General features: G+C 43.9%; 1 protein-coding gene across 1 annotated transcript in view; it reads right to left on the reverse strand.

The window, feature by feature from the left end:
* Window positions 1-14,421: 14,421 nt before the first annotated feature.
* The window catches only part of CCDC186 (coiled-coil domain containing 186), a 34,539-nt gene continuing 26,442 nt past the window's right edge, over window positions 14,422-22,518 (reverse strand). Inside the window, exons 11-16 of the mRNA XM_026851308.1 lie at window positions 21,066-21,321; window positions 20,226-20,415; window positions 19,071-19,151; window positions 17,812-18,022; window positions 16,471-16,690; window positions 14,422-15,760 (exon numbers count right to left, since the gene is read on the reverse strand). Of these exons, the coding sequence (XP_026707109.1) occupies window positions 15,677-15,760; window positions 16,471-16,690; window positions 17,812-18,022; window positions 19,071-19,151; window positions 20,226-20,415; window positions 21,066-21,321 (1,042 nt within the window). The 3' untranslated portion in view covers window positions 14,422-15,676. The remainder of the gene's footprint in view (window positions 15,761-16,470; window positions 16,691-17,811; window positions 18,023-19,070; window positions 19,152-20,225; window positions 20,416-21,065; window positions 21,322-22,518) is intronic.

Below are 22,518 nucleotides of genomic sequence, written 5' to 3' on the forward strand. Positions count from 1 at the left end.
CTGACCTGGGGCCGTGGGGCAAAACTGTAGCTCAGCCTTTCCCTCTGTATCGTGCTTCCCTCCTCAGGCAGGAGCATCAGGAGCTGGCTGCAGGTACTGCAAAAGCCCCGTCTGTCTCCACGTAGTCTGGACCTGAAGCACTTGCCATTTATCACTCTTCTGTGCCTCACTACCACCACCCTGCGACACCTCTGTGGCAGAGGGGTCCCACTGCACACCCACCAGCAGCTGGGCCTGAGTGCAAACACCTTCCAACTCCAGGCGATAACAAAGAACCAAGTGAAGCAACCCATTTACACTACTGGTCCACTATTGCAATCACATTTCCCTTTTTTTCACCGAAACACAGGCAGCTCTGTCCAGCCAGTCACATCATGCAAGCCCATCACTGATCTGCATGCCTACAGAGCACAAGAGCTGTGATGTGGCTGACGGGCTCTCGGGCTCTCATGCTCTCCTGCCTCAGAGTTACGGGTTGGCTGTGAAATGTGGCTCAGCTAACTGGGCTACACTGGTTCCCTGCTGGAGCGTGTTCCCCTAACTGACATCAGGAGACATCCAGCTGCGATGACTAAGCTCTTCTTACATTCCAGAAACCCGACAAATAAAAGTTTCTTGAAAATAAGATAATGTTTTATTTTGGGAAATGAGTGAACCATCAGCCTGGTTGCTTTTGTGTAGTGGGCAAAGCTTCACCAGGACCCACGGGGCACCAGGCGGTAACACGAGCATCTTGTGTGCCCACCCTCCCAGCTCGCTTCTCCTCCTTTGATGGGTTTGGAATGAGCTCTGGAGGTCTAACTACGGAGAGTAATGATGTGTGAAAGCTCACTTTCATTTTTCACTCTACTTTTTTGGAAGGTGGAACATTTTACAGTTGACAGGACCTTGCTAAAGCCATATGAGGCAAGCAACTATTTTTAACCAGACGGAGACTATCTGAGAGCCTACTGCTGAATCATTTTAAACAAGGAAGAAATCATGGGATCCAAAAGTGGTAATGGGGGAGATGAGTGTAGAAGGGCTTATGTCCTGTGCTTTTTCCAGTAACTGTTCAACTACTTCAGGACTATGATGACAACTATCTGAAAGTGCCTGTGAGGTCACTTAAAGTAGCTGCATTTTACAAAATGCTTCTGCTTTGAGAGAGAAGCAGGTGGTCAGGTTAGAGCAGCCTGAAGGGCTGTGATCACCCCTTCGCACACTGCACCGTGCTCTGAACTGTGCCAAGTGCAAGAAAGCACTTGAACATCTCAGCACTGCAGTGGTCTGAGCCCCATCGCCCCATCATGCATTAGCTGGGTGCAGTACACTGAACACTTGAGGGACCACAGCCTGGGTGAGAGGAGAAAGTGTGGCCTCAGCCCTGGTCTGGATGTCCTTCCACCCAACAGCAAAAAGCACCATTTCTCCCTTCTCACACCAGCACAGAGGTGGCACTTCAAATAATGTCAGTTTGCCAAGTGAAACTCGCTTTATGGATAAACTAGGGACTTTTCTTCCTGTTTCTTTTGTCTAACATATCTCAACACCCGTTCTTGCTGGAGGGCTGGCAGCTGTGCCCTAAGGCAGCTCCTCACACGAGGAAAGGGAGAGCTACAAAGTGCAGGTGCATTACAACTCCTCCACAGGCTGACCCAAACTGTGTTACAACCCTATCAGCACTTCAGTGTGAATTAATGCATTGCCTATTTATACTCGCTCAGAGCACAGAGGTGGTAAACACATGCACAGTGTTAAACTTTGTTCTGAGGTTTGTGGCTCCATTGCACGTGCAGCATTTGGCCTCGGAGCTGAGCCGAGTCCATGTGGAAACACGGCACTGCTCGGGCACATCATGGTACCAGACCAAGGGAGGAACATTTCTGCAAAGCTTTGCGGTCTGCAACATTTTCCCATTTTGCAAGGGGAAATCAAACCTCCTTCCCTGACCTACTGGCTTGTCTTCTCAGTATCACTGAAAGCATGGTGGGACAGACGTCCTCAGCCCCCTTTAGACCAATCTCTTGGCTCTGATTTCCCCAAAGCTGCTGCTCCTGGGTTCCTCTGCATTGAGAACAAAACTCAAACCTGTCCAGGTTTGTACTGCAGCATGGCTGGGGCAGAGAGCATGGAGATGACACCAAGGCATCATGGAGAGGTCCTCTGTCTGCTTGTTACACAACAAAACATAGTGTCTGGATTTTGGGGAGATGGAAAAGTTCAAACGAACTCACAGAATCCCAGAATTATCTAGGCTGGAAAAGACCTTGAAGATCACCTAGCCCAACCATTAAAACTCTACCAAGCCATCAGGATTGTCTACAGGAGGAGTAAGTGCATATCAAGAATAGTTTTAGCTGCCAACTTGGTGGCAGTCTTAAATGAAGAGATTGTTGAGCATGGTAGGTAGGTTGCAGCTCTCTCCGGTGTCTCTGCTGCACTGCATTTGCCTTTGCAAACATCCTAAATGTGACCTGTAAGACCAGGTGGACTTTCTGGCTGCAAGGACCCACAAGCAAATTTAGGCAAAAGGACTGGATACATCCCCTTTAAAAAGCTGCCAGGGTCAGTGTCTTCACTGAGCAGAGCTCAGAATAAATGAACCCTGAACTCAAAGTTTTTAAGAGCAATCGTAAAGTGAGAGGAATGCAGTATGGCCTGCTGCGACCTCCACCAACCTCTGCACAAAACCCAGAGTGCTGTGAAGCCCCAGCCCCATATTGGGTAGTTATAGCTGTCACCGTAGCTGTCACCTCATGGTTTTGCTCGTGCTGTGCAATGGAAAGAAGTGAGAAGCGAGGCTGGCATCACTACCCATGATGTTAAATGCAGTGCAAGCTGCCGAGCTCACATGTGTGGTCTGTGGAGTCTTGGAAACAAACTTGAGTCTCCCATGGGATTCAGCTCCCATGTGGGCTCTCCATTCCTGGAGAGGCCCAGAGCTGCCCTTCCAGACCCTTTTCTTCTCCCTTTCCCCCTGGTTATCTCTGACGTCACCCATCCTCTCCAGGTACCGCTGCAGGGGAGGGATGGCTCCCTGTCCACCACCCTCCCACTCACGCACCTGGGGCACACCACAGCCCCGTGCAACGCTGACCTGGCCCTTTCACTTGAGGAAACGTGGTTCAGCTGATGCCGCCAATGGGCATCCAGCATGCCCACACTTGCGCGCCACGTGTGGCTTATCCGATCCCTGCGCCCACAATCTTGAGTAATGGGGCCTGACACGTGTGTTTTTCCAAAACGCAATCTCTTCAGATCAGATTAATTCTGTGATTTCCATCTGCTTCCTCCTCTGCATAAATGATGAAGACTTCCTGAAGCTAATGGCCAAGCTTGCTCGAAGCTGGGACATTAAAATTAATCTTTTGTTCTTGGGTACTCTCTGTAGCCTGATGACTCTGGGTGCTGCTTCTCCCTCCTCGCCTGCAGACCCAAAGCTGCTGGCAAAGAGGCATTTTAGGAGGGGGAGAAGAGGGCAGGGCAGGTTATGAAGTGACTTGTCTGTGGGTTTGAGGCCTCCCAGAGGCTCACACTGAAAGGTCTTTACCTCCTCACCTGCACGTGGGGCGAGGGCAGCACTGTGGGTCCAGCCTGGGGTCCACCACAAACAGCCTCAAATGAGCCTGCATCTGCACCCCGCTTCCTCAGCCCAGGGGTGAGGCCGGCAGTCACCCAGGTGTTTCTGAGGACATGGGAACTGAGGGCTGTGTTTAAAAACACCAGACAATACCTCCTTCCCAATTTGAGGGGCTGCTCGCTGGATAGGATGTTTGTATTTGAGTCCTAGCAACACTGTGTCCTGTAGGTCTTCTTTGCATCAAGAGGAACTGAGATTTTGATGGGAACATCTTCTATTGTGCATGCATTTCCCCTCTTCCGCTTATCAGGGGTTGCATCATGTTGCTTATATTAAAGTCTAATATACAGATGAAGCTGTGAAGCATGAATAATAAATGCTGCTCATCAGCAGATACCCCAGAAGCACATCCCATTAATAAAGGGTATTGGGTGAATAAAATGCCTTTTTCTCCCTGCTCAAGACATTTTTGTTCCCTGCTCTTTTACCAAAATATCGTGTTGGCTCTGAGCCAGGATGTTTATATTTTTGTGCAGATCAACATTTGCATTTTCTCATGTATACTTCTATAATCTGCGTAGTAATAAGTAGCACTGGCACCACAAAATTTTCATAGCCTATAAAAGGCATGGAGCAGAAGTCTAGAGAACATACCCTGCATCTGTCTCCCACCTTCAGTGCAACCACCAGTACTTATCATACAGGTACAACCTCTCGCAAGCAGCGATCTCAAAGCCCTTGGTGATGTGTATTCCTTCTTTTTTTAAAAAAATGCTAATCATGTCCTTATCCAGCTTTTTGTCTGAACAAGATGCAGTGTCCTGGTGCTAAGCTGCAGCTTTCTTGGCTTGCTCTGCTCACCAGGTGGGTCTGTTCTAGTGGAATTTTTAAGTGTGGTGGATTTTAAACTAATTAGTTAAAAATTTGCAAACCTGAGCATGCAGCCTTTGTGCTTACTTCAGCATCACCCTTCAGAGACTGGCCTGGTTGATGCTTTCAGTAAGGTCAAGTCCTTCCCTTGTACAGAAGGTGTGTTGCCTCACAGCAAGAGGAAAAGCAGCTCTAACCACATCTGCCCCATCAGGTCCCTCTGTTCCAACACTGGTTTTACTTGTGTCTGCTTTTGTCTCGCTCCTTTTGTCTGCAAGTTGAGAGGTTTGCATCCCTGTTACACAAGGTAACATTGTCCGTGTTTTCCTTCTTGATTGTTCTGTGTGTAATTTAGATTCCACTAGCAGCATTTAGATTATGTCACTGCATCTTTTTAACGGTGTTTTTCTTGGCTGCAGGTTTGATTTTCTTGGCATTGCAGTTAGGGCATCTTTACAGGCATGTACATGCTAGCTGCACACTTCATTTCCCCTTTTGTGCACCTTGCGCTCACCTCTGCAAATCCAAACTGCAAAGTACTTATTTTGCAATTCTTTCCCTGCCTGTTTGCAACAGCTAACGCAATTTCTCTTCCCCTTTAATTTTCATACGTCAGTACTTATCTTGGATTAAAGTCGTCCTTATACTACGTGAAATCATTAAAGTTTTCTTTTTGATAGCAGTGCCTAGAAGATCCAGGCAAGGATCAGCAACACTTCGTACTGGATCTGCACAGGCAAAACTCAACTCTCCCAGTCCCCAAGTGCTTCTGCTCTAACCACACGGGACAACAGAGGGGTATGGACAGGAAAACAGGAGCATCAGGAAATGATGATGCAGCATTACCCAGCATGATAGACGTACATGCTTGGCACTAATCATTTTCAGATCTTTGTCAGCAGGGTTTTCAAAGGAACTGTGAAGGATAACTAGGCACTTTTGAGTGTCACTGCATCCACAGCTCTGCTGTCACATTTTGCTTGTCCTTTGGATGCACACCTTCCCAACAGGCTGGATTTAGGATTGTATTTTCCCCTGGACTGCTTAGCAAAGCCCATTTCTTACTCCTGGCAGTTCTGCTTTCAAGGTGTCTCCAGCTTCCCACAACATCAGCGCAGGGCTTTTGATGGATTCATTCAAATCCTCACCGTTTTCATCCCCAATACTATTATAACACAATCTGCTCTTTCTTGTAAGTGCTGACAGTCAAATCAGATATGTTCAGTTTGCCAGTATAGAGCTGTGTTTTCTTATACTACCAATTATATTTCTTGCCTGCGCCTTTTGTAAAACAAATCCAAAGCAATAACCCCCCAACAACAATCTTTTTCTCCTCTAAACCCATCTGAAATCCTATAAAGGCCTTGAGTTAGAATCTGCATCTTCCTTTTCTCTTCCCCTGACCATATATTGCTATTTCTGTGCTCTCTGCCCCAGCACTCCTGGCTCTCAGCTGCCATGGCCGCAGCACTGGGCCCCAGCAAGCCCAGTGCTGGCTCCCAGGATAGCCTTGTACAGTGCAGGCAAACGTGGTATGTCCCATCACACAGAGCAAATCCACCAAACTCTTGGCCTCCAGGAACCTCGTAGCAAACTAGAAACACAAGCAGCATGCTGCCCTCATAACTTCTTGTCATAAGATGGAGGAAGAAACAGGGAAAAAATTGTCCCAGCAATTACTCTGCAAGAAAGCGGTACTGGAAGTGCAAGGTTTAACTCAGCGGATGGTCCCTGCCTGCCGTCGTGTCCTGCTCCTTGGTGGAAATGCAATGTGGTAGTCATGAAGCTGAGTGAGGTCTGGCAGGGGCTGGGATCCCTGGCTCCTGTGCAGGCAGCAATCTCCCAGAAGCACGGAGAAGAGGGAAAGGGAAAATTGATGGGACTGGGAGCCGACACACAGCCCAGCACAGGCAGATACTTCCCAAAAGGAACCTCCAAAGTAAATACGATTGTGTAAGCCATTTTTTCTGCCACGTTTCCGAAGGGATCAAGACTTTTCTGCTTCTTTTTCATATATAGCCACTCAAAAGTGCATGTTTTGGATGCCCCAGGGTTGAACAAGGAGAAGGTAAGATAGTGCTGTCAGCTGCGCTCCAGATCTGGGCTTGCAGCACCCCAAGCTCATTCTGCAGAGAGAAGAGGCTGTGACACTCCAAAAGCAAGTGGGGTTTGCTCTTTTGCCAGGATGGTCTTTTTAAAAAAAACACAATTTTTTCTTTTCCCCCCATCTCTTAGCCTTTCACCAGCTAGCCAGCTCCCAGTCCCTTCCTCCCCCTTGTATGTTGATTTTAAGCCTTTTTTGTGTCCTGAGGATAAGCAGCTCCCCCCAGCCCGAGGTGCCCAGAATGGGCTGAGCTGGACGCAATGCTGGGCAGGGGGAAACACGCGTAGGGGCTGCTTGCACCACTTCTCAGTGTTTTTGCACACCTGACTAGCCCATTTTCCTGACATCATAATTAATGGTGCCCAGCCCAAGTTTGTCTTCCTCTAAAACCCATTAAGGGCACAAAACCAAACTGAACCAGGGAAGTTGGTTTTTTTTTTTTGTAAGCATGATGTTTTCATGAGAAAAAAGTCTTTGTTCAGGCCTAGCCTCAATGTGTCACAGACCAGTCCAATTCCTTAGTTCATGGGCAAACTGCAAGTAGGAGAGTGCCACAAGGGAAGGGCTCATCGCAGGGTCTGCTCCACCTTCCTGACAGCACAAGCTGGGTTTTCCGTTTGCCTTCATGACTTCATCTAACAAAGCCAGGTCTGCTCTCTCTCCAGGGAAGACTGGCTCCTTTTCCAGTCCTGCCTTGACTACTCTGGTTGAATTTGTCCCCGCTCAAAAGGTGTGCCCTGGCTGATGAGCTGGCAGGTTGTTAAGAGAACAGGATCTCCTTCAATGTCCCTTTGCTGTTGCATGTATCAGGAGCCTAGCGGCCAGAAGACTGAAAAATCAAAGGAACCATCTAATGCTGGAAAATACAAATTTTTCATCTTAATGTATATATATGAGGGATCAGGACCCCAGCTGACCTCCCTGGCAGCTGTGTCTAAGATGGGCTCCTCGCTGGTCACAAGGTGCCTGCACAGAGGATGGTGCCTGCCTGGGAGCTGCTCCTCCGCGTCCCGGTCCAGCACGGTGGGGACGGGGTGCCAGCGCAGGAACCTGCGAGGCTGCTCTGAGTCACCCTTTGGAAGGGCCTTGCTTCCTTGCTCTCCGATCCAAGCCTGCTTTCTTGGCAGAAGCCTCCCCAGCAGTCAGTGGTAAACTTGCTGCTTTGGGTTGGGAGGGTTGGTTGGTTTGGGTTTTTTCCAGTGTTTGCTGTGATACACAATTAATTAAACGTAAGTGGCTCCATTTGTTGCTCTCTAGAGAAACACTGCTGGCTTGCATGCCCTGGCCTTTGGGGACATTTCTATTGTTTCAGCTACCACTAAAGCCAAGGAAAGCTAAATCACGCTCTCCTTCAGCATGATGGGAGGGAGCTCACCCGCCACCGTGCCTTGGCATGGCTTGTGGTTGCCTAAACATTGTCTTTAATGAGAGACACTCCACAGTGGATTTGGCATTACAAGGTGACCAGTACCAGCAAGGTCTGGGCTCTGTTACCAACCCAAGCAAGGTCAAATCAGTTTGAAATAGTTGAATGGTCTTTCACTGTCAACAAGCAGCCTTGGAAGATTGCAAGGAAAGTCTGAGAGGGAAATGGTTTGACGTAATTCAGGTAACAAAAAAAATGTAATCTGTGAGCCTCGTGCTACAGGCTTATTGCCAAATCTGTCACATCTCTTTTCCAAGGGCTTCACCTGCCTCAGGAGCAAAGGTAACGTGATCCAAGCCGTATTTTGTCAGGTCCTGGTTTAGAGGTGCACCTACATTTTTGAAGTGCTAGTGTGGTAGTACAGCCCGTCTCAATGCATTTACTGTTGGGGTTACATGACCCAAGAAAAGCCATGAGGGCTTCGAAGCAGAGTCTGTGGGGCCACAGACAACCCAGATCAATGGCTGCTCACTTCACCAAATTGGTTTATGAAGCACAGGCTTTCCTCTGCCAGTCCTTGCTGATGGAAAACGCCTGCTTGGCTCCAGCCATATCTTTCTAGAGCCCAGAAATGTCTGATTAAAGCCAAGCGAAACAAGGGGCTGTGGATGCTGGGGGAGGGTTTACCTGGAGCTGTGCAGGGGTTTTGCTGCCAGCTGTCCTGTCTCAACTGAGGAACCCTGTCTCCGCAGCACGGGGTACATGGGAGCTGTGCAACCTCCTCTGACACGCTGCAGCCCAGAGCACAGCATTGCCAGGGAAAACATGTACTCCTTGCTTTGCCCCAAAAGGTTGAACAGTGACATGCAGTGTGTCAGGAGCTGCTGGAACAGTTGGATGACTGCACAGCTTGGGAGCAGGTGGACAGCTGTGGGCAATAACCTCACCCGGGGGGAACAGTCCTGTCTCCATCCCCGCCGCAGTGGAGTCCTGTTCCCTATACAAGCTGTCCCTGCTGGTTGATTGAGCCCCAGGGCCAGATCAGACACATGGCAAGGGCAAGGGAACAGGGAACAGGGCATCGCAAGCCTTTGCTAGCAGCCTGTGTCACTCCCGACATTAAGCCCATGACAAGCTGGCAGCAGCTTGTTCTAATTTCTACCTTCACCTTATGGCTGAAGATTCCTCCTCCAGAATGATGAAGCCCTTAAACAATTTCCAGTTCATCTAATCAATATTTCTCCGATAATCTCTGATAATCTAATTACTAAAGTGAAGCCAGATTGTGTGAAGCTTGTACTGATTAGTATAAGACACTTACATCACTAACAGGTCATACTCTGAGTCCAAGTTCAGTGTTTTTCAACTTCTTCGACTTGCCAAAGTTTCCAGGGAATCTGCAGAGTCACAGAACAGGTTTAGGCTGACCGGCGCAAGGCTTGTTTTTTCAGCCCATAACTTGGCCCTATGCTGCTTCTACCCACAGTGTTGATACAAGGGATTCTCACCTTCTTCCTCTCCCCTGTGCCAGGCACTGACTGGAGTTAAAATAATTTCAGATCTAATCATTTTCAGAGTATTTTTAACCAGCTGCTTTCAGAGTGCAGCCTCACAAACCCTTCAGTCAGGCTGCAGACCACAGCTTGAAAAACATTGCCAAGCATTCACACCTTGCTTCAAGCCATCTCCATCTTCAAAGGCAGCACGGTTCCCCCGCAGGTTGGAGGGCCCAGGGCAGCATTTTAGGACTCATCAAGTCACACCGATGGGAATGGCTGTGCCTGCTAGGCTGAGCTCACCTACATTGTGTCAAACACCAGCGTTTCGCTCAGCGCCCGCAGACCTCACTGTGCTTTCATCTGCTGCTTTTCCTTATTCCACATGCATGGGCTTATTTTTAAATAGAAACTTGTTAAGAAGCCCATAGGAATTCAGACCAGAATGGATGCAGCCTTTTAGTCAGCAAGGTGCTTCACTTGAGGCATTGGAGTAGCTCTGCTGAGATCAGCGGGCAGCTTCATGTGGTAAAGAACCCTGCAAAACCTGAAGGCCGGAGGGTTTCCTGACTGTAGGGCATCCACAGGAGCAGAACAGCAACAAACACATCTAACATCATATTTAAATGCATTAGATGAGAACAACTTGTTCAGCAGCACTCTTCTACTGCAAGTTACATTTATGCATGCAAAAATCTTGCAAAATCTGGCATAGAACCACTGTGGTTTAATACAAAATAGCCTAAAAACAACAACAACAACAACAACATCATCAACAACAACAACATCAACAACAACAACCACCACCACCCAACTATACCTCTCTATTAAAAAAGCCCTTAAAATAGAGCAGGAAGGGAAGGAAAAATAGCAGTGCTGAATTCCTCTTTCAAAGTCAGCTAGACAAGTAAACTGCTAGCATTGGGTTATTTATTTATTACCCAACAGCTCCAGTATCAGACCGGCTTTCTTCAGGCCGGAGTACTGAACACTACTGTGCCGTGAGAACCCTTCCTCTGCAAATACAGTTGTGCTGTGTCAGCCTGACATACAGACCTATCTGCAAAACAAGGGTGAGAAGTTGTTTGCCAAATGGCTACATGCAAATACCATCAAAGCCAAGATTTGTTATGCAAGGAAGTTCAGCTTCAGGCTGGTGTTTCCAAACAGCAGCACTAAGTACTTGGGAAGCACAAATAAATCTTGGTTTTTGGTCACATCTGTCAGCAAGAGCTGTATCCGCTGTCAGTGGAAAAGACTGAAAGGAAAATGGTGAACTGCAAAACAACTCCACCAAAGGGTCATATAGGTAACAGTAACCAGAAATCTTACTGAGCCCTCAGCCTGATCCTCAGGAGCCTGTGGTAGTTTGGCATTAAATCTCAAGAAAATAGGACACCACCTTCTCTCACTTAAGGTGCTCTGGGAGATACTAGAATAAACTCCATAAATTACGCCCTTCATGATACTCCTTTTTTAACTTTTTCTGTCTCTCTACCATCAGTTTACAAGGACAAGTCATACAAACCTGATTCTCAGACTTTTAGTATAAGCATAGCCACAATAAACAGCCAGCAAGCTGACAGCATCACTTTTTTTTTTTTTTTAAATACTATCATGACTAAAAACCAAGCTACATTAGATCTCTGCAAGGGAAAAAATAAACCAGAGCAGCAAATAGCATCCCAAATGCAGAGCTGTGGCCAAGGGAACCAGCTCTTGCTGCTGGGCCTGTGGGATTGTCAGATTCGCATTACACAAGGGAAAAAAAAGAAAAAAAAAAAAGAGGACTGCAGCATCAAGGCCACTTGCTGGGATGGGCTGCAGCTCACAGCAGTACTTACTGCAGCACACCTATCACCTGTCCTCAGGATGGAAAAGTCCCACCTCCATTTCCAGGAGAGGCAGCACAGTACAGAAGGCGTGCAGCCCTATTCTCCCCAGTTTCGCCGTTAGGACCGACTGGCAGTACCAGGGGTATGCGGTGAAGATGCGCTGCCACCTCTTGTTTAGACAGTGCAATCGAAAAGCACGGGCTGGCTGCAGGCATCACCCCGCCAAGCTGTGGGTGGTAGCAGCGCCTCCCACCACAGACCAGACTATGGGTTATATAGAGTTATAGCCACTTGAGAGGAAAGAAGGGGGTTGTAGGGTGCCCTCCCAGCACCCACACCACCCAGGTTGGGGCAGTTAAGCTGCTTTCAGCCCAGAATACTCGTTTACAAGCATCACGAGGATGACGCTGCACTGTGGGGAGATTCACCCGCACTACAGACCCCCCAACACAGAGCACCCCGCTGCTGCCACCACGGGCCTTCACTGAGCCACCAGGGCAGTCCAGGGTGAGGCAGCGCTGGGTAAGCTGTGGGACAAACCAGACCCAAACCAGACTTACATACATCTGTATGTTTATTATTTCAAAGTACAATATATACATAAGGTATATGATATCTTCAAAAACTTTATACAGAAACAGGTATCTACAAAATTAAATCAATAGACATTCTGTGTATATTCAGACAACATACGTACATAGATTGGAAGATTCAACATAGTTTCAGTTAGAACACGAAAATGGGAAGGAAACCCCCATCCATCTTGGAAAAGCTCTAAATACCACCCAGCTCCCTCTGCAACTCTGCCGTCTGCCAGGTTTCAGGTCGTTGTGGAGACACAGTAACTCTGATTTCTAGTGCCACCTACTGCTGACATTCACTGTCACAGTTGTTTCCACTGACAGCAGGAAGGGTGAAGGCCCATTCAGACGGGCCTTGCTCACCAAACCCCTTCCCAGATTCGGGTCTCTGCAGCATGCGGGCACTCAGTTTTACACTCGATTCAGTGGAAGGCAGAGATATGATGCGCTTTTTTTTAAAAAAAAAAAGTTATTTCAAGAGAGTAACCAGTTTTATTAGCTGGAGATACTGCAGGTGTTGTCAGCAACAAGTGAAGAAGGTGAGAACACATCTGAGGAACAAATCAATCTCCACTGTTTTCTGGAGACTAAAATTAAAAATATTGCACAAGTCTATGTTGCATAAAGCCAGTGATTTCTGTAGCATAAAATGGCATTCTTCAGTTCAGAGGGTCTGGCTTGAGCCAATGACAGTGCTGGATTTTAGAGGGTAGAAAAGCATAAGCAGCTTTCCTTGTAGGGCCTCTAACAACATCTGGATGTGCGATGTTTGAATCAAAAGAGCACCCTGAGTATTTAAGAAACAGATGTTTAAGTCTGTAGGATACAACTAGCTACAAGCTTGGAATTCTGAAAAGCAGCCTGTGGCAAATACACATCTAATGGACACTGAATTTCAATGACAAGTATGTAGTTAACTGCTCCAGGCTGCTTTCAAAATTCATTTATCAGTTTATCTCTAGAATTCAGTTTATCTAAGGACAGTTTTCAATCTCAGGTTCATAATATAAAGTTTCCAAAACAAGGGTAAGTGAAATGCAATTGGTACACAAGCCTTGCCCCAACTCTGCACCAGCTGGTGCTCACCTGTCTGAGCCACCCCACAGAAGCACACCTTTTCCCAGGAAGTGTCCTTGTTACCTGCACCAACAATGTTACACTCCTGACAACCTACCCCAGGGAAACAACAGGCAGGTGGCTCACCCACAACATTTTTATGGCTAATACACCACTGCCTCTCGGAAATGAGCAACATCAGTTAAGCAAAGCTGCTGCGGACCCTGCCACGTGTTCATCACATTGTGGGCTCACTGGATAGAGTGTCATTTGCCAATGTGCAAGCTAGAATGAAACGTCCATATCTAGCAATGTTTAAAATAATGGCTGTAAAAGATTACTGTGGCCCATGAAAATACCATGCACAATAATCAGTGTGATATTTTGGCTACTTTGTGTGTCCCCATAACCAAGAAAAGAAGTCTGAGAAGTTACTAGTGCTACAGAGAGGAAGCAGCATTTCCAGCAGGGCAGGAGGACAGCTAACTAGGTTTCTCAAATAACTTAAAGGGAGAAACAACCATGCCAAAAAGAAGTAAGAAATTCCACAATGTCATTGCACTTATTCCATCTGCACCATACCTCTCCTTCATTCACATTGTACACCTGGAGAACAAACATTAAATGATTACAATATTAACATGGTATCTAAAATACTGGAGTCATTCAGCTGAATGCTTGAAAACACCCAGAGATCTGGTACATTAAATCATGAAAACACAAACATACAAAAGCTAATCTATGTTTTGACATGCAAATTGTTCTAAATACTTTCTTTCAGCAGAAGGTCTAGTTCAGTCACAAACAACTGCCTGTTCACTTCCTGGAAGCTGGTGAAAAATCTGTTTCAGCAGAGACAGGTATTTTCCTCCTCTTATCACTTTAACAACAGTAAAGCAGTAGTAGTGCCGTGACTGGACTGGTCCCAATTCCCTAACACATCAGATAACCATTGCTCTCAGGAATTAGAAAAATATATGTATAAAAACCCACCCGGATTAAAGGCTCACAGTTTCTACAATGCTTGGTCAGGTTTTAAATAATTTGTTTCCACCCTCCCTTTCTAAACAAATACTTAATCCTTTGACACTGAAGGGACCTGCCATCCAAGGCTCCTGAAGCTCTCTGGACCACAAACCAGGTCTTGATCCCACAAGGACTTTCAGAAATGTCTATCTTTAAAGTAAAAAGGAAGTCTCACTGTCTTGAATCAAGCTACTCAAACCAAATCAAACTCTTTTGCTCAATTTGGTTTATTACAAAGCTCAAGTGACTTAGTGGCACCTGAAAATGGAGTACACACCCCTAAGCCACCTAGATGCTTTGATAAATTACCCTCCTGTGTGCTGCCAGATTCAGGCCCCCCGTTTTGTGTATGATGCAAATGGTGCCTGTGGTAAGACAGATTTCCCCACGCCCCTCCCCAAGAATCCTTTCTAATTAAAATAGCTAAAGCATTGCTATTGCAAATGTACACTGAATCTTTTTTCATGATAATAGGAAGTTCAAGTATTTAATAAAAATGGTCAAAAGGTCATAAATCTATGGTCAAAAGGCAATAAATCTATGCATTTACTGCTGAAATAAGAGATATTTCAGATCCTGTAAATTACTTATCTGGAATTAAAATGTGAACATGATGTTGTGACTAACTAGAATCTAACAACCTTGATACTCTTCCTCCATCACCTTCTCAGCCACTGAAAGACTAAGTAACAATTCTCAGTTTGTGCAGTTTTGACCAACTAATTATTCACAACAGTAAAATTAAGGCATCACACAGATTTCTGTACTACTTTCACAATCCAACCAATAGATTAAAATCCCATTTAGATATATTTCCCATTTCTTACTTTTACTAGCTGGTCTAGACACAGTTAATAAGAAAATTTAGTTAGCTTTCTTTTGTCTTTGAAAACAGATTTTCTGATCATCTGAAAGCAAATGCAATCATGATGTCTACCTGTACATACATAACCATGGGCAGTTAAAACTCCTACTTTTTAAATACTATTAGTTACGCAGAAGGTCAGAGAACTTCATTAATCTGATATCAGACTTCTTTAGATCCATATATGTCTAAAGATCAAGAGTTTACGGGATTTGTTGAATTTACATGTTTCAATTACATATACTCAACAACTGAGTCAGAAAGCTTCTTAATCCCTTAGTTTTACTGTTGTTTCACTTCTCTTGAATAAAGAAACTAACCAGTTGAATGTTAATCTAAAGCTGAAAATATGCAAAATCATGGCCACCACAAAACCAAAATTTTGCAACAAATCATTTTCCCATGCATATGTCAAAAATGCTTAATCAACCTAAATAACAGAAATAATATGCAAGAAAGGAAAAAATGTCTGAAAGCCCTTAAAAGCTCAGTAACACTGGAGATGTTGAACAGCAACTAAGACATAACCAGTTTTATTTTTTCAAGCTCCATCATTGAGAGACTGATTAATTACACAGTGCAGAAATTAAAACCTCACTGCAACTCACTCAAAACATAGTATGCACTGCAAAGCATCTGTATGTCATTTCAAATCAAAGTTTTATCTAAATGTAGTGCGTAGTAAAACTCAGCAGCACCTCAGGCTGGTATTGAGTAGACAGAACCACACTGATGTCAAACCCTGTAGATCTCTCACAAGCGTAAGGACAGCCTCTATGGTTAAAGTCTGTATATGCAGAATTCTGGATGCTTGTGCTGGCAGGCAATCAAATTTCAAGAAAAATGTATAAAACAGTGGTCTGTAGCACCTGCCTTTTCTGCATCTTCATGTTGGTTATTCCATGAAAGTTTTAGTTATGTCTGTTTTATTCTCTGTTCCAGTTCGTGCTTGTGTTTAATAAGCCGTTCTATTTCTGTTCCTAGAGTTTGAAGGTTTTCCTTTGGAGAGGGGAAAAAAAAAGGACAGGGTAAGTTATACAGGGAAAATGAGTCAATCAGCACAAAATGCACTAGTAAGTTAAAATTACTGTTTCTGTCAGCAGGTTGATACTTTCAAGTATGCAGAACAAGCGCAAATGATTAGACAGAGAAAACCAAGCTAATTTCAATAAAGGATGCAAAGCTCTCATCAACTCTTTTTTGTAGTTGCTAATATTCTACAGGCTGTCTAGAAAGTACAGCGTTCAAGGGGAATAATAATTGCAGGAAGAGATCTCCAACTTCTGCAGAACACCGCAGTCCAGCTGGCAGCCAGCACATCTTCCAGCCTGCCATCTTTCCCGTGCAGCAGACATGCTGCCCCAACGGCTCCACAGGGCACCCAGCTCCTGGTCCAGGGTCAGGCATGCAGAGCCTATGCCCCTGGCTCCATGTGACCAGGGGACAGCATGGAGAGACTCTTCCCCACTGAACACATAGGCAGCCCAGAATTTATTTCAAGAAGCAGCCCATTAGTGCAGCATCCTACGAGGGTTCCAAAAGAGAGGATCAACATGGATCATAACTGTGATTAACCCAACACTGTCAGCAGCACCGATTCAGAATGAGCTGACTCCTGAAAAGCCTCCTCCTCCTAACAGCATCCATCTCTTTGAAGGCAGTATCTCAGAACCACAAGAATGTGTGGAAGAACTGGCACAGCTACTCACCTTCAATGTAATATTTTTCAGTAATGTATCTTCTAACACAGCCTGAAGCTTCCTGTTTATCTCTAAGGAGAGTTCCAACGTGAGACCGCTATCTGCAGGATGAGATGTATACAAAGATGCCATAATCCCACCTCGTCTACTCAAGTGTACTTTGTTGAAGTCAGAGGCCTCTGATGATAGTGTTCCAGCTTCTTCACGCAAAATGTAACTCTGAATAATTCTATTTTTAAAATAGAAAAAAAAAAAAAAAAAAAAAAAGAGAATTAAAACAACATTATAGTATTACAAGGCAGTGAAAAATCAGACATTGAAGTAACTTCAGATTCCTGACATAAGAGTAATTTTATTTTCAAGCAGTACTGTATTACTGAAAAAGCAGTAAAAAAACAAAAAACAAAAAACCCCAAACCAACAAACTCCTGCAGTTTCTAGGACACTAGGACGCAGGAAAACCTGGGATACCAGCAGCGCTACAGGAGATGCTGGTAAGCTGAGTCACTACAGTGTGCAAGGTTTACATATTTAGAACTATTCTGAAAAAGTAATATTGCTACTGAAGAACAAAAGGTACTTAAAAATGCCTCTACATTTCTTTGCTGAAAGACTCCAGACAGGGAATCTTAAGCTTTGTATAGATAAGACGAAAATTACAAAGTCTCTGCTCAGGAGTCTTCACAAGCTGTGATCGTGTTCTATGAAATGGTACCAGATGGGTATGAATGTATAGGCTCATTAAGCAAGGGCTATACTTAACAGACACTTGTACTTTCCAGAGGAAGGTATATGCCACAATTTCTTCCCCTCCTAACTGAAGTTCCAGACATCATCCTGCAAGACAAGATTTCCAAGGAAGTGTAATCTTGTCTCTCACATCATGTTAAATACTGACCACCTTTGGCTCAGATAGCTTGTTTGTTTGCTATGCATGCCAGACTACCATCTGGAATTATGAAGATTTGCCTTCCAAAACAAACACTTACAATCAACACCCTTTTAAGCACATGAAGAGAATGGACTCTTCCGTTAGCCAGTGGCAGCAGTCCACCTCAAATCAGCCACCTGGGGAACATTTTGCTACCAAAAAACCACTTGCACCAGCATATTCCTCCTGAAAAAAATTTAATAGTAAACAACTCAGCAACTACTGTAACTGCTGAGGAAAGATAAGGAAAAAAAGCCCCAGAGATCAATTCTGTCTTTGAGGTCTACTATCACTGCAATATTTTTATTGTTTTAAATATTTTCATAAAGACAATTAATTGTCTTACATAAACTCTAGAATACTTGTCTAGTGCACCAACTCAGCACTGAAAACCTGTATGAACAGAACTCAGAACATACTTTGTTTTTTTCCTGATTTCCTCTACCAGTTGTTTTATGTGATCCTCCATAAACTCCATCTTTTCATTTTTTCGAGCATGTGCCTTCTGTAGTCTTAGTATTCTTTCAACCAAGACAGACTTGTCCACCTCTGGGAAGCTATCCACAGCTACGGAAGATCCAGTATTCTCAGGTGACCGATCCTCATTGCTGCTGCGCGCATTAAGGGATCCTGCCAAGACATCCACATTTATAAAAACTCTTCTTGCTTTTATACCAGGTAAAACACCTCTACTAGTGCAGTGTATGCATTCATTACATTTCAGTAGCTTAGCATATTTTCTTCCGAATGTCACTTTCCCTTATATGTTAGTGGGGTTTTATATAAACAATCCTCATACCATTTAAATGATACATGCTGGGACAGCAGTGTAGTCCCCTAGCACGGGGGTAGTCCCTTTAATCATGGTTACTTATGCAGGAATAAGCATTACTGAAGCACCTTCATATTCATTAATATGACTTCATACAAGACTGAGCTAATTTTAAACATATCTGATCTGGAGTTCACTAAAATTACAACACTATGAAAACTATAGACTGACAAAAGCCCCATGTAAAAACACTCCACAGCACTGATCACATGAAGCTTGAGGTATTTTCTTTTCTTTCTGTTCTTAAGTCTTTACCTCTCTCATACAGTGAGATTACAAGACACTTCGACAGAACTAACCCAATGTTAAACCCAGACATATTGAAGAAGAAAACAGATGTTGTTTTCAGTGCTAAAAATAACCACTTCTAATTGGATAGAAAGCAATGAATTTTACACACATACATTGATGCCTCTAAATGTGTTAATTGATTTATCATTTACATGGTTGCAACTGTCAGTAGTGCAATTAAACAATGTCAGAAGCCACTGCTCATTTCTGTTTTGCCTCTGGCAGCATTTAAGAGGGTCTTCTATAAATTGGAGTCCTCTGAGCTTCCTCCAAACATAAAAGTGACAAAATAAAAGGTAGGCATTTAAAAAGAACCAAAATACATAAGCATTATAAACATTAAACCTTAATCTCCTAATAAGAATAAGCACCTACAACTGCATTCAGCTAAGTGCAATTTGGTGTTTAAAGGCCATTTTGTCAGCTTTAATGGGAGGCTGCCCACACACTGCATATGCACAAACCACAGAAAGAGCAAGGCTCACGGCAGCACACCATGGCAACCTTATTAAGATCGAAGGATTGTTTTGGCAGCCCTGCTATGTGCTATATTACCTGATGAACTGGAACGGCTCCCCATGCTGCTGACTTCTTTGTCATAATTACCGTTTTCCATCTGATCCAATTTCCTCCGTGCTAAAAGTATAACAAAATGATGGTTACCAAAGGCAGATGAAAACCTATAAATCACAGTGTTACACAACATACAAAAACTCTAATCCTCCCCGATCTGTGCTAATTTGACATGGTTTGACAACTGAAAGATAATGGTAGCAACCAGAAAACCCCAAAACCAAACAGTCCCCCTCCTCTCACTGCCCCCAACCATGAAGCATGTGGATTCAACATCCACCACAAACCCCACACCCTGCAGCAGTTGCCAGTTGAGGGGGGTAATATCATACATAGGATTAACTGGGAACAATAAGACTTAAATTTGAATTTATTTTTGATTAGGACTGCCATGTAAATAACTACTGAATGACAGAATAGCAACTCTGCTCCAGGATCTCCTAACTCGCTCACTGCTGGGAGCTGGGTGCAGTACATGTGTCAGAAGCACACCACTCCTTCAGTAGGCATTGAGAAAGTGGTTCGTGTACGGGCAAAGAGAGACATGGAACTTGTCTTGCACAATGCCAACAGGATCTCTTCTTTCAAATATATTTCAAACAGATCTATCTGCGTTCAGAGCTTATGCATTACTGGGTATTTAATGATTTCTACTTGTTGACAAAATTAGTCATCAGTGTCTCCATATCCATCTTTAAAAACTGAAGCACTGTGTTTAATATACTAAAAAAATGTCACCAGCAATTCCTGATGCAGTCAGCAACCAGGAAACTTCTAGCAACTTTTGAACATACTCCTACACAGACCAGGATCCACATATACCAACAGTGACATTTCAGTAGTCATACAAATGATAACAAAGGTGAAGCTCTTTTGAAATAAATCTGTCATTTTATGTCTCAGCCCATTTCAAAAGTCATATTTAAGACTGAAAATTGACACTGAGGCCTGCTCCCTGTAACTTCAGTTTCTGTAAGATCTAACTTGCTCACATGCTCCCATAATCTTTAGGGACAGAGAAAGCTTGTAGGGCTACAACCAAACAGTGTGCATAAAGACAGGACCCTAGTCTCTACCAGACACCGTGAATGGGCTTAGCAATGGGGCTGACTCATTATATCTAAAAATAATTTCAACCTAGCTGAAGTTGTTTTGTGAGATCTTTCAGGTTTGCTGCATGCTTGCGCTTCTGGGTAGCCAGTTCATCTTTCAGTTCATCCACGTGGGTCTTCAGAGCTGTTAGTTCTTTCTGCTCTGAAGCCAGCTGAGCCTGTAGCATCTCAACCTCTAGCTTCCGCTGATCTTCCTTCTTGTGCAACTTGGTGGCCTGAAATTGTAGTTTTATTTTCAGTCATATACAAAAAAAATTCAGCCTAACCATACTATATGTTCAACAGCCCTAACTCTGTACTTTCCATCTGAGAATCATTCACATTTTATATTTATTATTTAGACTAAACACTGCCACTGCATACGAATATGCAGCACAGCATAACGTTGCAGTCAGACTCCTGAACCATCTCCAAAACATCTACATGATACAGTACAGAGCCATGCAGAGCTGTACAGTGCAGTCACATTACCTTCCATGACACACCAAGTCTATTAAAAATTACATTTATCTCATAGTACAAACAGGACCTAAAAAACAGTTTACAGTAATAAACTTCACAGACAAATTACAACCTTTTGATTGTTTCAGTGACAGTTGCACAGAGAACAACTTTGTATTCCCAGAAAGAGCAACACAGTAACATCTCCTCATCCCAGTGCACTGTGCCTCAGGATTTCTTTCCCCTTTGAAACATGAGGTGTTCATATTCCACTGCTATTATTCTATCAAACTGACAAACTCAACAAGAAATTGTGGTCAGGTAAGTAAAGACACAAGGTGGAATTCATGTGCCACATCTTTATCAGTATCAGACATCTTACTAGTGGAAAAAAAAACAAAACCAAGCTGCACACTGTACTCACCAGATCATCTTTAGTCTGCTGAACACATTCCAGCTGATTCTGCAGCTCTCTTTCGCTATAAGAAAGCTTATCCAACTGGCTCTGTAAGGAATTGTTTTCAGACTGAAGCTGTGCATTCTTACTGGTTAATTTTTCAGTGAATATCAATAGCTCAGATTCTCTTTTCCGACTACCTTCAATGTCCTTCTGGAGATCAGCAACCAAATGATTGAAACCATCTACTTCTTCCTTTAAAGCACTGATTTCTTGTTCATCTCTGTCAAAGAAATTATATCTTATTAGGGGTAACATGAGCTTAAAGATATGAAACCTTACTAAAATGAAAGCATTCAGGTCAAGAGCAAGTAAGGCAGAGGAACAATTAATGGCCCCGGCCCATCTTTTAGTCACTGGATCGTTTTAAATGCTAAAGCAGTTTGCAGATTCCATTTCATGACATGTTGCAGTGCTGAAGTGACAAATATCTGCATCCCACAGAAGGGCATGCAATCATTAGCTTCCTCAAGGAACAGCATCTCTCTGTATTCAACTTCATGAGCTTCAGTATAGGGTATAAACAAAACCCTCAAAAGCAAATCCTGTAGATAAGAGGAAGGTCTGCAAACCCAACAAAGTGGTCATTCTGCAAAAGGACGTGTCTTTAAGAGACGGAGAAATACTCCAGTTTCAAGCTTCTCCAGGACAGCAGTACAGTGACTTCTGAAACATCCTCATCCAAGCAGCGCAGCTCTGATTCAAAGGACCTGGCTCACTCCACGATCCCTCCCCCAATCCTCTACAAAGCAAGTTCTTGTTGCTACAGAAGCACTCTCATTAGCAGACACTTGATCTCTCACTTGCAATCCATTTGAGGGAGAAAAGCCGTATCTTCAGTCATGATCACCGTTTTAGAGAAAGTGATTGAAATTAATTAAAAAATTAAATAGCTGTTAAAAATGTCCTCATTTGCTCTCACAATATTATTTCAATAGTTCTATAATCATAGGATTTTCTACACCTTTCTAAAACCTTACCATCCAACATCAACAGAAAAACCCTTACCTCCCTCTCACAGGAAATGTGTGTATTCAACTTTAAAAATAAAATTAACAGTTATACAAAGCAAGGGCATACATCTAATTTAATTCCCTGTCATACAATTTAATTACCAGGAGCCTCAATTCCCTTTAAATCAACAACCCCATGTCAACATGTTTCTTCAAGCAGACGTGAGCTCAGGCAATCCAAATCATTAATTCTGAAAATTAACTGTAATTTTGCAAAACTAAGTAACTGAATTCTACTAGAACTCTATTACTATAAATTATATGCTTCCAGCTTCCAAAATGAGGAGTTAAAGACAACAGAAGTTAGCTAGCATTGCACTACCAAAGGATAACATCAAATATATTGCACCCTGCCTTTACAGTCTTTTTTAGGATAATTCCACCTTTCAGGAGACTTAAGACTGAAT

The sequence above is a fragment of the Athene cunicularia genome, assembly GCF_003259725.1.
Source record: "Athene cunicularia isolate RWA chromosome 6 unlocalized genomic scaffold, athCun1 chr6_part1, whole genome shotgun sequence".
NCBI classification, from domain to species: domain Eukaryota; kingdom Metazoa; phylum Chordata; class Aves; order Strigiformes; family Strigidae; genus Athene; species Athene cunicularia.